This window comes from Rhea americana, unplaced genomic scaffold (genome assembly GCF_003343005.1).
Source record: "Rhea americana isolate MKP2758 unplaced genomic scaffold, rheAme1 scaffold_95, whole genome shotgun sequence".
Lineage (NCBI taxonomy): Eukaryota > Metazoa > Chordata > Aves > Rheiformes > Rheidae > Rhea > Rhea americana.
The window spans coordinates 1,918,226-1,941,809 of NW_028187144.1; the positions used below are offsets into that span (position 1 = coordinate 1,918,226).

At 37.7% G+C, this 23,584-nt stretch overlaps 1 protein-coding gene across 2 annotated transcripts in view; it reads right to left on the reverse strand.

Annotated features, from left to right (window-relative positions):
• The window catches only part of FNDC3A (fibronectin type III domain containing 3A), a 118,357-nt gene that overhangs the window by 28,741 nt on the left and 66,032 nt on the right, over nt 1–23,584 (reverse strand). For both annotated transcript variants that reach the window (XM_085324995.1, XM_085324996.1), the window contains 6 exons: nt 18,878–19,115; nt 15,165–15,437; nt 12,568–12,626; nt 3,881–4,038; nt 2,973–3,032; nt 433–571 (listed from right to left, as the gene is read on the reverse strand). In XM_085324995.1, coding sequence (XP_085181121.1) covers nt 433–571; nt 2,973–3,032; nt 3,881–4,038; nt 12,568–12,626; nt 15,165–15,437; nt 18,878–19,115 — 927 coding nt within the window. The remainder of the gene's footprint in view (nt 1–432; nt 572–2,972; nt 3,033–3,880; nt 4,039–12,567; nt 12,627–15,164; nt 15,438–18,877; nt 19,116–23,584) is intronic.

Sequence of the window (23,584 nt, forward strand, 5' to 3'; positions counted from 1 at the left end):
TGTAAAATACTGTTCTACAGAAATTTCCTGAGGAGCTAGACTTGCAGGTCTGCTCAGATCTCAACCTTTCTAGACAATGTCATTTGCTTTGCATAAATATGCTGATATTCAGTAACAGAGAAAGAAATTAGTTCTACAGCACAGAAATTAATTATCCAAGTTGCAGGAGATGGGAACTCAAATCAGTCTCTTGCATTCCACCTCAGTAACTTTATCTACAAAGGCTCTTGGGTTTTCTGTGAATCCTTTTCTTTGTAATAGTCTACATGTAGCCCACAGAACCTTTCTGACAGAAGTATGTCTTAAATCAGTATGTTCGATGAAAAGTTTCAGTTTCAAAAAACTGGCATTTTATTGACAAATCTTAAATTAAAAAAAAAAAATCAAAGAGCTTTAAACATTTATTTTAAAGCTTTTTCAAACCATTCTTACCTTCCACTGAAGAGTAAGAGAATTTTTGGTCCGATTAGTTATCCTAGGAAGATTTGGAGTATCAGGTTCACAGCTCTTTGTGGTAAAACTCTCTGCTTCCGAAGGATTCCCCTTTATGCAGTTGCTTTCTGCTTGGACTCTAAAGTGGAAAAGAGCCAGTAATGTTTGCTTCAAAATCTGAACATATGACTTCCAAAGATGACTATTTTGAGTATTCAGAATTAAGTTATTGCCTTGCTAATTCATTCTTAAAGTGTTACTGCAATAAATAACAGGTGAAAGCATCTTGGTCAACAGAAATAACACACAGAAAAAAAAATCCTTTACTTTGGACGTACAYATACTGTCATTACCAGTCAGCCAGCTTTATTCTCATTACTATATTTCAAATATGTATAGCAATTATACTTTGGTTGGGAAATGATGGCAATATATTACAGACTCATTATCAACTGTAGACATGTTGGTTGATATTCTGAGTAATTCTTCTTCTGCAAGTGCTTTCTTGAGATGAGCAAGAAGCATATTGCCAGACGTTCCCTCCAGGAGGATGCTGAGTCTATGTTCACCCTGTCTTTTCCTTTAGTAATACTATGCACTAGGTCCTCATGTACCTCAGATGACTGAATTCTTGTCTGTCTCCCTCTCAGCAAAGAGAAATTGTTTGTTTTTCTAATTACTCTTCTCCAAAATTAAATTTGGGATTATTGTCTGGCTTTTATTCCCTAACTGTATAGCTATGCTACAGCTCTTTCTTGGGTGCACACACGATGTTACTTTCTTCTGGGCATCTCGCACTTGGTAGGCTCATTTCTTACTCCCCTGTCCCTTTTGAAAATCACCTTTTCTCCAATCACAGGTATAAGACCTGTGTCATCTGCTTATGAAAAAAAATTCACATTTTAATGTTGCCAGAACAGCCAGTCATAGGAAACATGGCTTTGTAGAGTTCAAGAACAGGGACAGCGTAACAAGCATGACAGACAGCTGAAGAGTTGAATAATACTGCAAAGTTGTTTGTCATTGCATGCAGTAGCAAATAGGTAATTCATCAGTTATCTTTATATCTTAGCCTTTCTGGTCTTCACAGACTTCGGGCAATGTTCAGACTGGCAGAAATCTGTTTTACTCCTAGTTGAGGAAGAGTTAGATGGCTAAGCCTCAAAGAGCAGTTTTGTCATCTATTTTCATGTGTACTCTATAACGACAAGGAATATGAAAGAAAGAATCTGAATGCAACCTGGTAAAAAGGGATTTATATAAGAAAAGGAAGTCCGAGGCTCTGACCCCTATGCTTTGTACATTTTCCATTTAAATGTCATTGGGTAAAATGCATAAACACTACTAAGAACAGAGATGAAATCACAGAGAACTACCTGCATATCAAGGAGCTTCAAAGTCAAGCTCCTATTCCTTCCTTCTCCTGAGCCAATACTGGGTCACAGTGGCCCAACTTTAATGAGCGAGGGGGTGATAAAGAACAGTCCAACTCTGTTTTGCTTCCAGTTTGGCAACCAAGACGATAACCTGAAAATGGCATTAGAAGATGCAGACTCCCTCACACTGATGGCCAGGAACTTAGCTGTCCCATTTTGAGCAAAYATTTTTTGAGCAAAACCATCCCCAACAAGACCGTTATGCAAAGGAAAAAGGTTTTCTCTCTAATCCCTACTGCTGACGTTCCAAACTAAARCAGCCCTTACTATACATTTTGGACTCGGGTCCTTACTCAGAAACATTTCTATTCCCTTAGCTTCTTCTACCAGCTGTCTCTAAATGGTTCAAGAGGTGCAAATCCTTCATATGCTGCACTTTCAGTTGCTTCTCAGAAGATACTCTCCACTTGCAATTATTTCTTGAAAAGATAATACTTTGAGAAAAACGCTAAATTCTGCATTTGCAATTTAATTTTTTAATAATCTGATAYATTCATACTATTATTACTACTACTATTAAGCTAGGAAATAAAACAACTCTCCAATATGTAAGAAAAAAGGAAGGAGGAAGAACAYCCAACTGTATCTTTTCAACTCCATGATAATTCTTCAGTAGGATATAAAGGTGCAGCAGATTCTACCAGAACTGCAGAATTAAACTGAGCTGGGGCATATTCAATAACATGTATGGGGACAGAATCTACTGGGGCAAAGTGAAAGCAACATGAAGTGTTCTTTAAGTGGCCAATAGTGAGAACATCCTTGTGCAAGGTACACATTTGTGCCATCTCTGTGTTTTCCTCAAGGAAAAAAAAAAAAAAAAACAAGTATCACTGCTTTGGCGTGACAAAAGATGTAAAGAGCATGGATGGCTGGACAAGGGAGCAACAATATTCTCTTATGTCTTCCAAACTGGACTGAGTGGACAACTAAGCCAAAATGTTTGGCTTGAGAACAGCAGTATCTCACTTAACTACTACACTGACTCAAAGGAAGTGAGATGCAGTAAAGAATCTCTGAAGGCTTATGAAATGAAATATAGAGATAGAATGACACTYTTAAGCATTATCATTGAATTTAAGAGGTAAAAAGGAGGGTACTCACTTTACGTGGTAATCAGTTGCTGGCCTGAGATCATTTACAGTAACTTTGTTTTCTTCTCCACTGGAAAGAGGTATGATTTCATTTAAGAGACTGTTTCAGAATCTCAGACGTTTTTAAAAAAGATACACTATCTATCTAACCCACTCATGTTAACACCGCAGGACTACACTCTAAGAAACGTATTTGTTAACATTTTGTTTCTATTGCTAAATACAGCAAAATAAAGATGCATTTATCTTTGAATTTTAGAGTTTTTTGTTTTTAGAACTATCWTTTTCCTCTTTACTCTGTAAGACCAGCTGTATGTGCTGGAGTATGTGCATGTGTATGCATGTATGTGTTATTATACTGAAGTGCTATGTCCTATGCCCAGTGTTTTACAAACACTGATATTCATAACAACTCTCCAAGTATCTGAAAAATTCAAATGTGGACAGTTTTGCATGTTTTGCTGCTGCTAGAGTTGTGCTCTGTGAGAATCCTTTTACTTTATTTCATGTTATAAAGACTACCTCATGCTAAGAGTTTTTTCCGGAGAAAGTAGGAATGGCTCTACTGGGAGTAGAGGTATATGCCAAAGTAAATAACTACAAATACAATTTTGTATTTCTCACTATTTGTATATCTCACTATTCGAGAATAAACATTCGCTACTGTAGTTGGCTGAAATACAGCTAAAAGATGCTAGAAGCATGCTTTAATATCAAAGAATAGTCTTTAAATTCTAATCATTGGTAGACACTTCAGCAATAAAACAGTCATTGTTACCGAAAAAAGTAATTGGCTTCAAAAGTGAAGTTAYACAAAACTGCTAATTATTTCAATCCAGCAGACAACAGGCAGACTTTTAACGAGGTTTTAATGCACATAATCCAATGCAATAATAATTAAAGATAACGAACACCTACCTATATACGGTTTTGTATTTTCCATCTTTTCCGGTGTTTGAAATCATAACCTCGTAAGTATAAACCTCTGGTATACTACTCTTGTCAGTGTCTTCTCCGACATCACTGGATGGAGGGGACCAGGCAAGCAGTGCTGTTCTTGCCTGAATGTCCGATACCTGTACAAACACAGTATTTGAGAGTTCTGCCATTTGAGTGCTATTGTACATAAGCACTGCTTTGGTATGTAGGACAAAAAAAAGAGAAAGTAAAATCACGTACTATCAGCATATCAGAGTATGTATACTCGTATGATAGCTACTAATTCATTTTTACAGATGAAACCAGGCTGGAAATACCAGAAATGTCATTTGAAAACTGCTACCCTAAGGCACAGACTGCAAAGAAAACTTTTAAGTAAGGAATGCCACCTAGTGGTTAAACACAAAGAAACAGTTTCATTTACGGACCACAGAGGACTGTGAGTGTATATTGTGAAATCAATCCATTAAATGGCAATGTTTCAGGCATTTTTTAAAGTGACTGGCATTATGATTTTTTAAAATACCTTCTTGTTGATTCATTAAGGTTTTCATATGAAGTATGTAAGAGCTCAGGAAAGTCTCCAAAATTGGCATTACTGTAACAGATACATGAAAAAAATTGCCTTGGGCACTTAATCATGACTGCAAAAAGCAGACTCTCCCATTAGATTAGAATCTATTTGGTAATTACCCTAGTAAATTTTTCATAACCAGCATATTAACCACATCACTACCTGAGACTCTATTCCAATTTCTCTTAGTGGAAGAACAACCTATTCTGAGCTCAGGTGCTTGCAATGAATCATGCTCAAAAAGGGCATATGCCCATGGACAACATCCCAACAAACTCCTGTAGTGGTGCGTGCACAGCCCACCCTTTGCAGAAAGGCCTGAACTGGGTAACAACAGTTAGTGTGAGAGAAATAGGAGTATAAACAGCACGTGTGAATGCAATCCCCCAGACGGTCCGAGAAGCACATGCCCCAGGCTGGTCACGCTACAGGCAGCAATCAGTAGGTGCATTAAACAGTAACCAAGGAGCTACAAAGAACGGATCAGCTCCAGAAGTATAAAAAGTAGCATGAAAACCTATAGCAAGGCCAAGGGACGCTGGCGTGGAACAGTGACAACCAAAACCAGGCCTGACTACGCAAGAAGTTCCCCCTCCTGGTGTCACGACTGCCATGAATAGTCCCTCTCCAGCCAGCGGGGTGGCAGTGCAGGGTGTGACAAGCTGGCACACGCGGATCAGGTGCACGTGTGCAACCTTACGGGGACTTTCTCCCAGGCCTGGGAAGTCACCGACTGTAGGGAGCACCAGAGTTATGCACACAGCGAAAGCACCCACACCTCCCACCGGAGGTGTGCCATTAAGGGCACCAATGTCCAGAAGAGTGGCTGTTGCTTGAAATCCTCTGTGTGCGTGTTTCGCAGGGGGAAATGATGGTAACTCTGTAGGTGCATGCACGTGATGCAAACTTTTTAGGACTATTTATAGAAGGATACTTAGAAATCTACGGGTGTTCACTAATATTTTGCACAGGTCTAGTATTTGTGGTTTATGTGGTATACCTACTGATTTTCAATCTTTTCATAAGCAAATTGAAAACCCCAGCCATTATATGAAATGTTTGGTTTCACAGTATCTCTGTAACATATATGTTTTGGGAATAACTACTTTTGTAAAACAGTTCCTGGAGTATCAGAAGTAAAATGGTATCTTCAAAGGTGGTAGTCTTAAATTGCTGTAACATGCTGAACCTAACACCTAGAGACTGACTGCAAGAATGAAGCAGAGGAAATGACTTAGTGATAACAACATACAGAACAGAGGAAAGGTAACTCCAACAAGATGAAGCTTCAGAATCCCTTGGAGATACCTTTGCAACACCAGCAAGTGGTCAAAGACAACAGACAGCCCCCACATGCTAACAGAAATGTACAATACATCCTGAAAGGGATCCAAGGATAGTAAGATTATTCACTAAAGTTACCGGAAACAGAATCTGAAGTTTGGCAAGAGAAATTCCACCTTAATCTAAATGGTGAGGATCCACATTAACTGCAATCACCCTAGTGATTTTTGGAAGACTTCAGACTTGTGGGAAGGCATCTAAGCAGGTAAAATCTTCCTCTCAGATTTAAACTTCCTTCTTGTGTTGCAGCAGAAAGATGACAGTGGATACTAATGGAAAGAAATGTGGCTTCCTGATGTACCTACTATATGCCAGTATTAGTGGGTCCTACTTCTGTGTCTATTCTGTCCTTAACAGCCTCCAATGATTAACACTCCACTGTAAAATGATCTATTCTTATGTTTAGCTACCCTAATGGTTGAAAAATTTCTCCTAATGTCCAGCCAGAATCTATTAAACTTATTAAAACCATTTCTACTTCTCCTAGCCACTAAGGATTAACTATTCCTTTCTGCAATTTTCTTACGTATTTGAAGTTTGTTAGCATTTATCTCCTCTCACTTTAAATCTCTGATCATTCTCTCTACTCTCCTTGACTATCTCCTACTCTTCCATTATCTTCAGCAATGTGCCTAAAACTGTACGTAACAGTCTATCCAGTGCTTTACCGATGCCAAACTGCCTTACATGCTTTACAGATTATACTTCTCTTCATGCATCTCTACATGTTCATCATCTTTTACAACAGGAAAAATAATATGGTGGCTATTAATGTAAGTTAACATGACACCTTATAGCAGCATTAAAAAATTAATGGTTTGAACTGCTTAAGACAGAGAGCAGCAAGAATGGGAGGGACAAAGACAACAACATTACAGATTACAGAATAGCAGACAATTTACAGACTTTGAATCTTCAGAAACTAAAGTTCTGACTAGCAAAATTGAATTTGAAGTACTAGTGGAAATCTGTTATATACCAACAAGAGTCTACAGAGAACAGGATCAAATGTTCCTTAAGTCTCTAACTGAAAGAAAAATTATATCCTGAATTAATTTTACTTGCGCAATGTTTGTTGGCCAAATCACATAAACCAGAACTTCCGTAGTGCTTCTGAAACAATAAATGACAACTGTTAATACAGTAACTACAAAACAATGAAATGGTATTATGTTCTGAGCTAAAAATCAGTGAGTCTGTAGGTTGTTCTGGTTGTTTTACTTTGTGTAAATAGAGCATGTCACTAACCAGTATTATGAAGATCTGAAGCTTTGTTGGAGCCGGTTTGCCAAAGCTTAAAATCAACAGTCAAGAACAGAACATGAACAGAAATACAGTGTGTGGCGAATTAAGGCTATCCTAATGGTACATAAAAAACTGTAGTGTATAAAAACCTATATAAATTATATAAATATATATACACATATGCATACATGTATGTGAGAGAAAAGGGAAGTAAATGTTAGTGACTAAGTTACCCTTTTTTAAAACAGAGTTTACAAGCAAACTTGTAAGATTCAGTGAAACAAAAACAGCTAACAGGTTTAAAGACAATAAAAGGTATTTTAAAATCTAGCGGGAAAGCACCAAGTCAGATGTTGCTCTACTACTGTTAGATTAAAAAAAAACAAAAGTCAAAATTTAAGAGTAATGTAGCAAAGAAAACAGCACGTAACAGCTATTTCCATCCTGTACTTGCAGTGAGGCAGAAATTCATATCCATCTTATGTGACACTAGTTGGACTAGAAAATTTACAACCTGCAGCAAAGGCATTGGGCTCAATAGATGGTGCCTAGTGAAAGTGAATGGTCTGCAATAAAACAGGTGGTTAGACTAAATTACTGGTTTCCCTTCGATGATGTACATTCACATTAAACCAAGGAGTGGCAGGAAGCCAAGCCTAAACCAACAAGCACTGCTGAAGAGCACTGGGGAGTGAACTACTTTGAGAACGAGCATAAGACGCAAGTACCTTCTCAAAGCCTGGGAGAACATGGTCGGGGTGGAAAAACAGAACAAGTGGTACAACACTTCCCTCTCTGGCAGGGATAAGTGTTGGAAATAATTTCCAGCCCTATCCTTTATATACCTGAATCCTGCTACAACTGCTACCATCTCCCTTTCTGCACCCCCAGAGAATGGGGTTGGCTGAGTGTGGGGTCCCTAGAAATACAGCCAGTACATGAGGTGTCAATAATCAKACAAAAGGAAAGAGGTCATAGGAGTGCAACAGAGTAAAGGTTAGGAGCTACTGGACCAGACAATATACACATTTTTCTGTGCTTACACTCTAAATGATGCTACATTATTATTATTATTATTATTTTTAAGTTCTGGAGCTTTTTATTTTATAGGGGTTTGAATGGAATATTTCAAATTGCTCACAGCTACCAAAACATCACAGCTGCAAACACTGACAAGAGAGAATCCAAAAATGTAATTTAAGTCCTTTTTGAGTCTTGTTTACAAAACAATTGAATCTACTTTTCAGATTCAGCTTTGAGCTCCTCAAATAATGATTCACAAAGACAAGTCTAGTTCCAGTTCATACCCTCTATTGTTCCTCAYGAGATTAAGGGACAGGAACAAAGTACTGGAAGATTAGAATGTCTAAAATTAAGATTTCCTGTAAAATCTTAAATTTTTCCTATTGTGTTTATTCACTATGGTAGTTTCAAGATTCCATCAGCGCATACTGTTTTAACACAAACCTCCAGCTTCACAGTGTTCACTAAGAAAGAAATTACTCAGTATTTTCATTTATCTTTGTTGTTCAATAAAGACCTTGATATCTTACTTTCCGAACACTACTCAGAACTCTAGTATGGAAACAGAATTTCTGAAGTTCCAGAAATTCCTATTATTATAGCACCTAAGCACAAAGCACTAACTTATTTTCAAAAAACTGTGTTATATGAGGCAGCAAAAACTATTTCCAAGGAACAAAGATTAAGATCAAAAGAATCCACTATTTCTAGGTGACTAATTTGAGGTACTTAGGACTTGCTTTTTCAGAACTTGTCATTACCTATTACCTTGTACGCTTATTCAAGTGGGTGCAATTTATTTTAGTTGCAGCTCTGAGCACTACGTGCTTCTGCAAAGTAGACTACAATGCTCAAAGTTAGGCCCTAGCACTGAAGAAATTAAGTGGTGGGCATGTCTACACAAGCAGTCCAACTGGCAAAAGTGAACCTCTTCATCTATGCTTCATGTACTTTGGGTCACATAAAGGAGCAGTTTCAGCATGTGCAAACTGGATTACAACCAGAGGAAACTAAAGCAAGACTGGTGCTCCAAAGTCAACAGCAGCACAAGGTGACCAATGAGCGGACTGCACCATGTTCCAAAGTCCTCTAGCCTGTACAGAACACGCATGAGTCACAAAACACAAGGCACTCCCAAGGGCTTTACACGCTGTGTAACTAATCCTCAAATTCTGTGCTTCTAACAAATTCCCTTTTCCACCTACATTTTTCTGAGTCTCTTAACTCCTCACTAAATACCCAATCTTCTGCTCCATTTCTCTCTTCTATTCTGCCTTTTCAGGTCCCCTTGTTTTTGCTTCCTTTTCTATTTGGTTAATGGATGTGACAGTTGGTATAGACTCTGCTCAAAGGCTGAGGATTCACATGGTGCAACCTGCAGAATCACCCCATTTTCACATTTGGGTTGAAAGGGTTCTGCATCTCTCTAGTAGAAGGATCATTTGGTAGCAGTACCAGGAGTTTAAGAACTTTACTACCACTGCCACATACGAGAGGACTGGCAATACACATAGGGAAAAGTTAAAGAAAATGAAAACTATGTCTTAAACCAGAACACTAATGGGAGTCTAGAGGCAGYAAGGCTGATGTGCTCCACACCGCATACAGAATTGAAGGAGATATGTAAATGAAAGCACCTCATGGCGCCTACATCTGATTAGGCCTAGACAAGGACAGTCCAAGTTAAGTCCTAGCCTTAAAACTATCACAGGATGTGGTGCAATGGACATTGCATTGGACAGTGATTGTACGAACATCTGGTTGTATGACCACTGCCATGGCCAACATCCAATTTTCCCCATATCAGCACTCAAGTTCAACCAGAGAATGGAGTGCTGATGACACATCAAAAGAAATATCCTGATACCCCTGATACAGTGCTTCAAGCAAAAACTTCATCAAAATCCAGAAGGATTATTTCTGATAAGAACTGCAGGGAAGGAGGGAAAGAAACACACATTCTTGGTTTACGTGTGGGAGGGTGAGGAAAAGTTTCCTTGGAGAACCTGTGGGAGGTTTGCTTCTGATTCTGAAATGCCTAAGTAGCTAATACAGCCTCTCTTGCTCTTATCAGATCACACTCCCCCAAGCTGCAGCATCAACCAGTCYTCCATCCACCCACAGCCCTGACAGTCCTTTGCCTTTGCAAAGCAAAGTAGGAAGCAAGAAATATTGCCAAGTGCTGGAAGTCTCACTTGCTGCCTGTTTTGCTACTGTTTAGTCTGTAAGAGACCACTACCGCCTAGGCCTGTGAAGTCTGCTGCTGCTGCAGAGAGCATTTACAGGCACACAGCAATATGCAATGAAGTTAAAGAAAGGACATAGCTGGGAAGAAGAACAGTGAAAATAGCCATGCTTGCCTAAAAGGCATGAATGGTTGACTGTTGTGGGTGGAAGGAAATCAGGGGAAGTAAGATGACAAGGAATTACTGGGACACTGACATTTTTGCATGTCCTTTGCAATGCAGTAGAAGATATAAAATTTTAATCACACTTCTCAGTCTAACTGCCCCAGGATGCTCAGGGTTGTCATTTTCATTAGCAATGAAGTAACTGAAGGCATCCCAGACTTGGATAACATCTTGTATGCCCTGACCACTGACAGAGGAGTGTGCACATATCTGCAAGAGAATCTGGTCCTCATACTGCCAGGGAGGATAGAAAGGATCATCTGAATTCTCTCAGAGTCAAAAGAGCATAACACACACTCATACTTTGAAGATTACAGGAAGATCGGTGTTCAGTATGTCCCACTGACACTGATTTAAGTTGCAGTAAACTAACCTAGCAACAAACCCACTTAATCAGGCACATGCTTCCTTATTGTTAGTATAGAACCTCATCACCCAGAGACAACAGGTATCTAAAACAACTGTCCTGTTAGTTATACAGCCCTGATCCATTCCCAAAGTAGTTCTACTTTATAAAATGAATGGCGATGACCTACAGAAAAACAGACACTATCAGATACAGATTCTCCTATTTATTAGCACAGCCACAATTACTTATTTCCTTTCTTCTCCAGCTTTTTTAAGTCCTGGTGTTATCACTCATTCCTCATTCCAGTCTGAACTCCTCACTCTCTCAATTGCAGTCTTCAGTCCTACATCACAATTCTAGTGTCCTTGTCCAACCAACCTTAATCTTTCCCAAGCTCTTTCAGCCTCTTGTTACCACTCCCGAGTTGCCCACCGCTTATCAACAAGACCTTCAGAATCCCTCCACCCTTCCAACATCAGTCTGCTTGTAAGAATAATGAAAAGAAAAGCCATTTGTTCTTCATGTTGTTTTTACAGTACTTCACATCCACTGTTCTTTTTGCTCCTGGCTTCTTTTTCCCATCCTAGATTCCTCATCTATTTTAATATTCCTCTGTCTTGATTGTCCTTCATATCCGGGTTCTTTGTCAGAGGTGTGTCCACACCTCTCACTTCCTTCCTCTGGCACACTTTAATCTTCCTAAGCTATTTTACCAGCCCCAGTTTCTTCTCCAGAAATTCTTTTTATTGCCTCTCCATTGGCTCCAGTCTCCAAGGCCATCCTGTCCACTGTTACCAAATTTGTCACAGCTACTGTCTTCACTCCAGCAATAGCTAGAATCAGCTCATCCCCCTCTTCATCTCAAGGATGAAGGGATCTCAAGGAGTTCCTTAATTCCTCCTTATAGACCTATTACCTCTCCTTACCTGATTCAGACAGCTTTGTCTTCTAAGCTGCTTAGCCACCCAAGTCAGGGGGCACTGAAGACATATTATCCCATTCTGATGCGAGGAAACAGCAGGGGACCCCAAGCATTTAGGACTTTCTCTGCAATTACAATCTCCACTCAGCCCTTGCAGCACCATGCTATAAAATGATCTATACAAGGAGAATTAAGACTTGGAACACTAAAATCGGGGTCAGGTTGCCTTGGAGGAGAAGGGGAAAAAGCATGTAGCTGATGAATGCCACTGTTACAAGCTCCATGACAATTCCATCTGACCTTTTTCCTTCTTTTCTCTGTATGCCCTTCTTTCTGTTAAAAGTTTTCTGTATTAGCTACATTAGGAACTAATCTGATTTGAGCCAAAGGGATAAGAAACTGTGGCTGTGTGTGTGGAGGAGTGACGAAGGGAGGTTCTGGAGGGAGCCACTGGCTGGCTGGACAAAACCATGGCCAGCTTCTCCTGAAACTTCACTTGCATGGACTTTTTGTAGTTTATAATAAGGGACATGGATTATTTTTACTCAGGATGACTGATGGACAGAGGACTTCACAAGGTGCCAAGAAATTACTAAGTATTAGAACAAATTTAGCTTCATAAATATTGATTGACTAAATATTACTTTTGCCATTTACATTTTGGTGACCGCAAATTAAGTGCATTTTCATCACTGCTGAGAACTAAAGATCCTTTAAACTTGGCACAGACAAAATGAAGCATAACTAGAAAACAGGAACAGATACTTTCAGATTTTATGGAAAGCCACATCTACTTACCACTGGCTTGGCTATATTAGAAAGAAGTGCTTCAAGTGCTTTTGTTTCTTCATCCTTTTCTTAAAGAACAAAATCAAAGCAAACAACAAGTACCCATGAATCATTATTCAGTGATTTTACATTGAAATAGCTTTTAAATTTCAAAAAGTGCAGTGCATATATAAACTGAAGTACATATAAAATAGAATACCTTGCCCACTTGACTCATTCAGGGTGATGTGAAACTGAAAAAGCTCCCCAAGAAGTTGTTCATATAAAACTATTTCTAAATCTGTTCTGTGATTAATGAAATAGATAGTATGGTTATCCTTTATTAATATATTATGCTAAACTACTGCTCTGGACAACTTAATTTCTCAGCTATCAGAAATATCTTCCAGAGATTTCTCTTGGGATGCAGACTAATGATCAAGCTACAGAAGTTTATACATGTTACTGCACATCAGCTGGAGTGCTACTAGTAACACTCCTGACCTTTCTCAGTTGCAACATGGCAAACCTTAGCTTAGCTTCAGTTATATCTCAGGGAAGGAGATTTAAGGTCTTTTGCTTCACCTGAAGGTACATATGAGCTGTTCAAAGTATTCAGAGAAACTTACAGAAAGTATTTTATGTGCTTTCTCTTACACACCACTGTAACGATCAAATTATAGTAGTAGGTAATTAAACAGGCTACTCCGTTTTGTAGATGCTGCCAGGCATTTTTCATTCACTTGAAGACCCATCTTAAAACAATAAATCTTGGAAAATTTTTTTAAAAAGAAGTCAAGTCAAATCTATTTATGACTTAATAGTTCTAATTTTTCTTTTCTTTTTTTTTTTTGAAATGTATTAAATGCACTTCTGATTTCTGTTTGTTACCACAATTCCACGTCACAGTACATACTATTTTCTCATTATAAGTCAAGTCTATCATTTTCCAAAAGCCACATGAACTAAATGAATTTGAAAAGTGGTCTTGCTGAAGTTAGGTTACAGATGAATAACAGCTAACTGCAAGTAAACTGAAGTCAAGACAGATATTACTCTGGAACTACAGTGAGAAGTATTCATCCAAGTCTGGAGCAACAGTTCGGTGAATGTTCCTAATTACTGAACTTAGGCTGCATCTTAAAGTGTCCCTTTGCTACCAAGCTTTCATGTGGTATCACCTACAAGTAAGTTTTTAACTATTTTTGTAGGTGAACAAGCTTCCTGGTGTTGGTTAGATGTACTTTCTTCACATTCTTTCTGGGCTATAGCAATACACATGAGCAAAACCCATCATCTCACAGGACGAAGCTTCAACTAGTTAAGAACATCATGGTTTATCTCCCTCAGCATCAACAGTTACACCTCTAGTCTGACTGAATTACACTTGACTAATGACAAGCCTTTGATGTCGATTTCTGAACCTGAAGCGCTGTGACAGTGACTTGTATGCTGTTCGGTGACACAGTTTCAGATGTGACAATGATTGTATGACTAAGACTGAGTGAATTTGGCCATTTTTCTGTCATGAGCTTCACTGGGAAATAAAAGTACTAATAATAAACACACTGYCTATGGTAGTATTGTAGAAAACATGAAGTCATATTTGAAGCTCCAGTCCTTATTTTGAAGAGGTTCAACAGCAGAAGTTCAAAAGTAATTTAACAATCTACAGAGATGACTACATTAACAACTCCAGCTTTTGGCACAATAGAACTTTCTAGTTAAGGGTACTTTATGTTTGTGTAAAAGATTGATTCTTCTTGAATCCTGATTTGACTGCAAGGAATATGGAAAACAATGCAGTGGACTCCCTTTATCAAAGCTGCAAAACGAATAACAAATTCAGATTCACATCATCCCACTCATTAACCTGGCATAGCCCTGAAGACTGTTGTAGCTCCAACCTTCACACCAGCAATGATCACATGGGAACTTCTTGTCCTCATTCATGGGTCAGTATGGTTCTGTTACTCAGCTGGTGTTTCTGTGTCTTTTCTCACTGAAGGTATACACTGTTTTATTCACTTTATCCATTCCTATCTTCGTAACACCTGCYGTGCTGCTTTGAACTCTCAGTGCATGTTCGTATCTTTATTCTTCATTAGGCAAAAAAAAAACATTATGCAAGACAGTTCCTAAGGACCAGTCCAAAGGCCTTTCAATAATGAACTGATAGGGACAGGCATTATGTGCAAGAACAGTATCTCTGTTAAGAAATACTCCTCTTTAATAAATTGAATGCCTCTATCAAAGGCTGTTTCTTTCCATGTTTTCTGTACTATCAAGCAGGCCATCAGCACTTGCTGATTTATCAAAGTGTAAACACCAACGTAACTCTGGCCAAAGTCCAGACTTTTCTTTAAGCAGTGTTAYGGAATATGACAAATATCTTTTGTTCAAATCTACATGGAGACCTAAAGTCAGTAGTTTTGTTTTCTTAAGCCTATCCTTTGAGTATAAGGAGCAGGTCAGTTGTCCTTAACTCCATTCTACGCAAATCTGTGCGGTTATGGGCTACTACTCAACTTCATGATTGTCAGAAGTATGGTATTCTGTCTGCAAAAATCACACTCAGTTAGACACTGCATTTGCATGATATGCATATTATTTTTGTTAACACTTACCTTCTACTTCTGTGTCTGTCTGAGAATTGCTTTTTCCTTTACCCACAGATTTGCTCTTGGTAGAACCTGTGCTTACACCAGCTGCATCCTGTCCTTTTGCAAGTCCATTATGTTCATTTGTAGGAGAAGGGCATTTCTGAGGAGATGACGGAGGACTATTTAATTTATCCTTCTGAGTTCCATGTCGATCTTTTAATTTTTTTTGTAACCGCTCATATGTTTTACTAGACCTTTCATCTCTAAAGTTGGATCTTCCATGAGCAGGTAGAGCATCTAAACAAAAGTAAAGAAAAAAAAATACAAAAAATTTAATTAAAAACAGCATGCATTTACAAATCTATATAAAGATGCTATGCGAGCTAAATGCATGCTTGTGTGCACTTTCAGTGAGTTAGAAGTTAGACTTTTCTTATTGTAAAACTGAAACTGTCCAGCAGGTAAAAGCTTTTATATACTGAACTGGATTCTTTCCTTTCCTAGTTATAAAGTGGATTTTAAGATGTTTCTATGTTTTTCCTTGAAYTGTAAAGGTGTAGAATAAAGTTAACACAGAAAAAATATACCGCTACTTGGATATACCCTACATGGGATTAGGTCTACTGTAATGTTGAATGAAAAATACGAAAGTTTTAAGTTTTGGAACACAACCACAGCTCTATTGTTTTAATAGAGCAGCAGAAATCAAAAAACAAACAAACAAACAAACAAAAAAAAACTTAAAAGCACACGAAAACTGAAAGATGCTAGAACAGTGAAGACAGGTCTTTAAGTTTACTATATTTGTGCAAAAAAACTTGAAGCACTGCTGCAGTTTCATCAAAAAGTCCCATCACTGAGTCAAACATCCATTTGGAAGAAAAAAGGTCACTACTAGGCTAATGGAAAAATTTAAACTGCAGACTGTCCAATTTCAAAATTTTTATTCATTTCATCTCTATACTTAGAAACACTTTAATGATTCAATAAGGACTGAAACAGTGTATCTCATGGCAGCAACTGTTTTTTTAAATATAAACCTATGAGAAATTAGGCAAATAGTTGGTTTTGGTTATGTTTATGGACAACGGAGATTTGTCTCAGGATGAACAAACTTTTTTCTTAGTTTATGTACCATTTGTATTTAAAAGAAAAGCTTAGAAATGTGAGAAGAATTATAAGAGAACTGATCTCAAATTACAGTCAAAACCCTTTAAAAACTATTTATCAAAACTTTTAAAATCATATTCTTAAATCAACTCAATAATGAAAAAAGAATTCAGAATATCTGAATTTATTTTTAAATGTTTGAAAATTAGAAAATCTTCAAATTCCAGCAACACCTCAGATAATGCAATCATTTGTCCTCCAGAAAAGATGGAAAKAATTGAAAATTATTAGCAGAGTGTAAATTAGGACATATGCAAAAATAAACAATATTTTTTTCACACATTTAATTCAATAAATGCAGACTATCTTAAAATTTACTGAGCAGTGATGGAAATTTCAATGTACCACTATATGCCTATATTCTGTAAAAATGAAAGGCTGTGCTACACGAAATGAAGCACCCAATAGTCTCATTCCATGGAGGACATGGAAATTTTGCCTCTGACTTCAGCAGAACCAATATATCACCTCCCGGTTTCTGGAACATAAATGCCAAAAATTTATAATGCAGTCAGCTTTAAGGACTCAAGATATAGTAAGAGAGATTTGGACCTTCAAAGTAATTTCTTCAGTGTAGACAGCTTAGCAAAACAAAAACAATGCATCTGCCACCTCTTTCAAAAATAATATTTTAAAACCATTATTGAATTTGACCATTTTAGGTCAAGTTGTATCCCTYGGTTAAAGAATGAAAACAATTTTTTTTTGTTATTTTTTGCGTGCTAGGAATTACAGAAGATCAAATCAAATATATAACTTTTTGGCAAAAAGGATGTAACACACAAATCAGAAAGTTTTTCAGTTCCTTTTTCTCAGATGAATTTAATACTTGAAAAGTGTGACACAGGATTACTAAATAAGCTGTATATATTTACAAATTCAATTTTCATCAATATTGAAGACTAAGGTGATCCTGTTAGAGAATTACTGCATTTAAGCATTTTTGATGATTTTGTTCCTTAAATTCAGATTCCTCATATAGGAGCCTAATTGTAGACTCTGACATCTGAAAGTCACAGCCCCAGTCAACAGTTCAAAATTAAACATGGAATCTACGTTAAGCAYGTAACAAACTAAAATAGTCTTTTAACTTTTTAACTTCAACGTCATCTTGAATATGTATTAAAATACAATTTYAGAGAATTAAATGTTAACTGCTAACTTTGGAAATCTATTCTTCTTATGGTTTCCTTCTAATCTTAATCTAGTCTTCTTATGGTTTTCCAGTCTTCYAATGGTTTAAATTATTTGCTTCTTTTCAAAAGTTCATTTTGATTTTGTATACCAAAATGGCTAAGCTAAAGAGCTAACTGATGTAAGTAAACTGAACTTCTGTATTTAAAATAAAGCAAAACCAAAGAATCTCTCTACATCATCTATTCTTTATGATCTTAGTAGTTTAGCAAATTGTTACTGAATTCCTGCTAAAGGGATATAATCTAGCAGCTGAAGTCTAAAATACATTATTTCATTACAAAGTATCCCTTATATCTTACGCATTTTATTATCAAACTCTAATTCTTAATTTAGAAAACTAAAAGTAAACAATTCTCATCTACAACAAACCAAGAAGTTAATAAAAGTATAAATAAGCATCCAAGAAACAAGAAACTGCAATACAAGAATACAGAAATTCTGAGAATTACCAGAAAGGTCAAGATATGCACGTATTTTTATCTGACTGCTTTCTAACTCATGACTATTTAAGCATAGTGSCTATATGGCAGATAATTAAAAATGTTTTAGTTACACAACATTTAGAATCTATGCATCTACAGCAACATGACAAAGCGCTAGTCTCTCTCTCCATAGCTTCTCTCTTCTTTCTGTGAAGACAGCAACCTGACAGTGCTCCCTCCAAGTCTTTCAAGGTCAGCACCTACTTTAAAGCAGAAGTTTATCCAAAGAAAAACAAGTGTACTGGAAATGTAAATATTTATCTAATAGCTCCACCTTGCCCCGGGTCAGTACACGTGTACACTAAATCACTAAATAGTATTAAAGACAGATATTGGTAGCACTACCAAAGGCCACTTCAATTACAATGTAAAATTTAAGTGGGTAACACCTAACTATTCAAGCTGGAATTTAGACTAGACATATATGGGTTGATGAAAAATYGCATACTTTTTTGTAAACAATATTAAGCACTTCGTTTTCTGCCRTAAGCAGGATGCTTACAAGACCTCATATCTCAAAACAGTGCTCAGGTATGGATTTAAATACAGAATCAGAAGGAAAAACACCAACTGATTCACTACAAATACTTCTTGCATTGTTCCACTTTGCCTTTCCCAGGCAAATCCATAACTGCTACCCATAAAAAGATATCTATGTATTAAATGCATCATTGAATAAACAGATCAACTTAGTGAAAGGAACCTTTTCTGGAATAACAAACTTCAGTAAAAATGAGACTGGTCTCTTCATAAAGCTTGTTTGTCTAGCTCCTATTCAAGCTATGGTCTTGCTTGATAAAGCAAGTCCATCAGTAGCACTGATTCTGGAAACCAATACAACAGCACGCTTGCTTTGACAGAACTTGCAACGGATAATAAGCTACTTACCCATATCTCCATAGACTTGCGAGGTGTGATAYTGAGGAATGTACTGTGTTGCCATATCACCCGCTCCGGTCACTGGCGAGTATATATGACGTGGTGGAGGGGGTATCATGGCTGGAAGAGGAAGGAAGCCTGGCAGGGGGGGATGTGGAGGTCTGTGTATCACTGCGTGACCAGCAGGGTGAAATTCTGGAGCCTGGGGAACCACCACRACCCTTCGAACACCGTTGTCCTCAATAACCTGCACAATGAGAGAGAACATGCATCAGAAAGAAATGCTTAGTAACAAGCAGAAGAATAAATGYGCCTGGAATGAGATAGCTTGAAAGCTATGTTTCTATAAATACTTAAAACTAACAATAGCAAAACCATTCTGAATAAAGAAGCAAAACCTTTTCCAAGTTGGAGAAAAGCAAAATAAGAGAGAAAAAGACAAAAAAACTGCACGTAGAGAGAGGACAATTTAAGAATTCTCTAGGTCATTGTAAAGACTATGTCTTTAAGAAACCGAAACAATGCCATTAATTTCTGAATGTGATGGGAAAAAATGTTCTGCTACAAAGTCTGATTGCAATAACATCTTATAAACATCTAGATGCATTTATGGCGTCAGTGCAGCTTGTCCCCAGGGCCCTGTTTTCCCACTCATTCACAGTGCATGCATGCATGCAACACTGCTCCTAGCATTTGTTCTGCAATGCAACAACTAGATGGCTCCCTGGAAGCCACCTGGTGCTGGGATCGATCTAGGTCTGCCCAAATGGAGAGAACAGGCAGGACAGTGCCTGCTCTTTGCTATCCACCCAACACAAGCCYCCTACACTAACCCAGCAGGTATGGTGCTTCACGCTGTGCCCATCAGCATGCAGCAGCCATCAGCTGCCCAGCTRCTCAAGTACAAATCTAGCAGGATGGTAGTCAGCCTTCTCAATACTCCTTTACAGCTCAAGGTAATTTTTAAAAGTCCTTAAAAACTTTTGCTGTTTAAATGTCACTTTGAAAGAAACTAAACAGGGTTCAGAGAATACGAGAGACTTTGTGGCAACCTGTGCCTGACTCCGGGTGCTCAAACAAGCGTGTTGCTGCAAAAATCTGTGGCGAGCAGGAGAGCTGTGACCGGACGACCTTTTGCTGAGGGATCCGAGTAAAACAACGCTGCTGAAAGTTCAAACAAACAAAACCAGTGTATGTGATCCCACAATGAGAATAAGCATGGTCACAGAAGATGCACGGAGCCAAGGAGCGTCGTGCACAGAACGTGGAGCGTGAGAGGGGTCTGTAGGCAAGCAGACACAAAGGCCTATGGATCAAGTACAAGTACCAAACTGAAAAACATTTTTCACTCCAGACGAGGATCAGCCATCAACTGCACAACAAAGAGAGGTCACTGCTTGAAGCACATCAAAGACAGAAAAGATGGCTATCATGATCCTATCTACATGGTACCAACAGTGATAATTTTACAAATAAACATGACTTTGCTGGTAATATCTAAATGAGATGATTGCGGCACRGCTTGACTTGGACTTACTGCGAGGACAAAGTATCTGGGATGCTTATAAATAGTTGTTCTCAACTTACTAGAAAAATGTTGCAGAAAAACGCCAGGGGGACTGCCYTGTAAGAGTTTTGGGATGAAATGTTTATTTGGAAAAGGAGAAGATGTAAGAAAAATCTAGAATATTCTGAGTATTTCCTAAGTAGGGACAAGGCAGCCCCATGACCTAAGTTTTCACTGGTATCTGAAATCAGGTGTGGACAGATAGGCTACCTCTACATTGACAAGTAATCTGATGCAATAGGAGCAGACCAAAGCACTTGGTGCCAAGACACTTCCACATCCACCGTTTGAGATTACATTGGGGTACTACATTGGTCTAGATTTAGTCTCGTGCCTTGCTGTGAACATTTCCCCTGTGTAAGCGATTGAAAACTCTTTGGAGGATCAGTCATTGGTCTGGTATACATCTAGAATGGAGCTTCTGGCGTTATTTTCTCGGAAAGGAAAATATTTTGCACATCTCATATTCTGCAAGTCAAATCAAGGCAAGTGAGGATGTTGCAGGAAACTGCTTCAAAACTTGGCTTCTGCATTTACAAAAATTGTTATGTAGATATAGGTGTATGCATCTGGTGTGAGGGCAGAGGGAAGATTTTCATACACAGCAGTAACATTCAGAAAAAGTATGTGTACAATGCAGATGATCAACCTGCTTAGACGAATATGGAAAAAAAATATATATGGAGATTATTATAATGGTTCTAAGTGAAGCAGCTTTAAAATAAGTACAAGCTATGTGACTTTGCAAAGCACTGGCTATCTTTAGTACAGAGAAATTGTCCCTTATCAGGAAAGAATAATTTTACTGAAGACACCACTCTTTGTATCTACTGAGAGTGTAGCTGTTTGGTATCTAAGGTAGAATACATTAACTGCAGTGAAGACAACTAGAACTTCAGTTGTCCAGTATACTTCCCTAAATATAGAAATTTAATTATTTTTAAGGATGTTTGCTTGCACCAAAAAATGACCTCATCAAATATGCATTACACATTATGTAGTACTATATACAGCAAAAATATTCAGATTCAGACAAACTCTAGATAGAAAATAATTCAGATTTTCACTAGGTCCCTAGCCTTTCCTGCAGAGCTCAGTTTGAGGCTCACACAGCATGTAGGTTGTGTACTTCACAGACCCCTACGGTACCCCAGCATGTCAGAGTAAATTATTCAAGTCAGCTACTTCACGTCTGAAGAACTTTAAAARTGAACATCAAAAAGGGGCAGAAGGGTGCATGTGCGTGCATTTTTAAGTTGAACTACCAGACCATATCAAGTCAATATACTGAAAAGGATATTCAGCAAACCTTTATTTAAATGCATTAAGATCTTGTTGTTGCTTTCARGCTCATTATGCCTAGCCTGGGCCCCTGCTTATTCTCCAGAACAGTCCAGTAYGGTTTCTGATTACAGTTATATGTTTAACATGCAATCTAGCATGATGTGTATAGCAATGATATATATAACTTTATCATTAAACTTACTGGGAAATTGATCAAAAATTTAAGGGCAAATTCAGATTATGTATGATGTAGCACTCTTAAAAATAGTACCAGTACAGTTTATAATTTCATTAATTTCCAGGTCAGACTTAGAATGCTTGTAATCATTTATGTCTTCTTGGGTTTGCTGATACTCTAAGCAACTCAGAGATAGCTACCCAATCCACAGCAACAGGGACCTTAAGTTTACTAGCATAAAATCAGAGAGCTTAACAAATTAGATGTATCTGTGTACCTAAATTAAACATTAACTTAACTGTAGGCCCCTATCAGGCAGCTACAGACAAAAATCTCACAAAGCACGAACAGAATCGTGTCAAATCTGTCATTAAGAAAAAAAAAAGAAAAAAGTAGTTAGCTGTTATCATAGTATTTACTAGCCAAATATTTAGTTCCAGCATAAGCCTGTATCACTAGGTAAAACAACCAAGTGCCACTGGAGGATTCACAACAGATATAGACAGCTTTGAGAGGATGAATAAAGATGTAATGTGCTTTTTTCCAGTTTCATTAATAAAATCACACAAAAAAAAAGAGAGAGAGAGAAATAAATCACCTCCTCTCCCTTTTATCTCCAAACTTGTGAAATATTTTTTTTTAAAAAAAAACTATGAGATGTAAGAAAAACAAATATGCTTTATTCTGTAGTTATCCCTAACTTCCAGAGGACAGTATTTTGTGTCATTGTCAAATAGTAGCTGAAGCAAGTAGAGGCATAATAGAATTAAACTAAAATAGATAAAAGATGGTTATACTGAACTTGTTCTTCTGGACTGATGGCTTGAGGCATTTAGCTGGTTTCCAATCTGTCTCACTATACATCTGCAGTCACAGACTTTTAAAAATATACTAAGCCTGAAGGAACCAAAGTTACTTTGTTGGGAGTGACTGCATTAAGTCTGGGGTAACTTTTACCTCAATAGTGGTAGTTTTCCCTTTCAGCAAGACTGCTATCTAATCTTCTGGCTTGTAACATAAGCTTCCAACATAATCCACAATAGCTGGTATATTTTGTCAGCAGTAAATACTTCAAAAGCCTTATAACCTACAGGTTTTACAGGACTATGATATTTCTACTCAGAGGAAAGCAGCAGACATGAGCTCATTCCACCTGTACTCTGAGCTGGATGGGTGTGAGGCATCTCCAGGTCAAAAGGTGCACAGCTGTGTTAGCACAGCACTTGCTTGAATGAACAAGCTCCAATRAAAGGCTAACAAGCATGCCCCAGCAAAGCTCAGTCTTTTGGTCTGCCTGTTGCAAGCCTCAACTGAAGGATAAGTTTATTTCATGAAAAGTATTCAGAATTTTACAGGTTACAAAACTTCTTAAGCAGTAATTCAACAACTGAAATTATGTAATCAAGAAATTAGCTCAGAGTAAAACTAAGATTTCAATTATTTCAAAAGTTCTTTCCATTCTTTAAAAGTGAATCTTAAAAGGAATCAAGCCCTTTTACTATGACTCTAAAGATAAATGGGCTTTCATRATTTTTAATTCATTCCTCCTCTACCACTTTGGGATCTCAACTGTGAAAGATTTATGACGAACTTATCAACTAACTTTCAACAAACGAAAGGTAAAACCATGGAGACCCCATGTAYTAGTCTGTCCAATCTAACAGATATTTCCTAGAGGACAAATTTT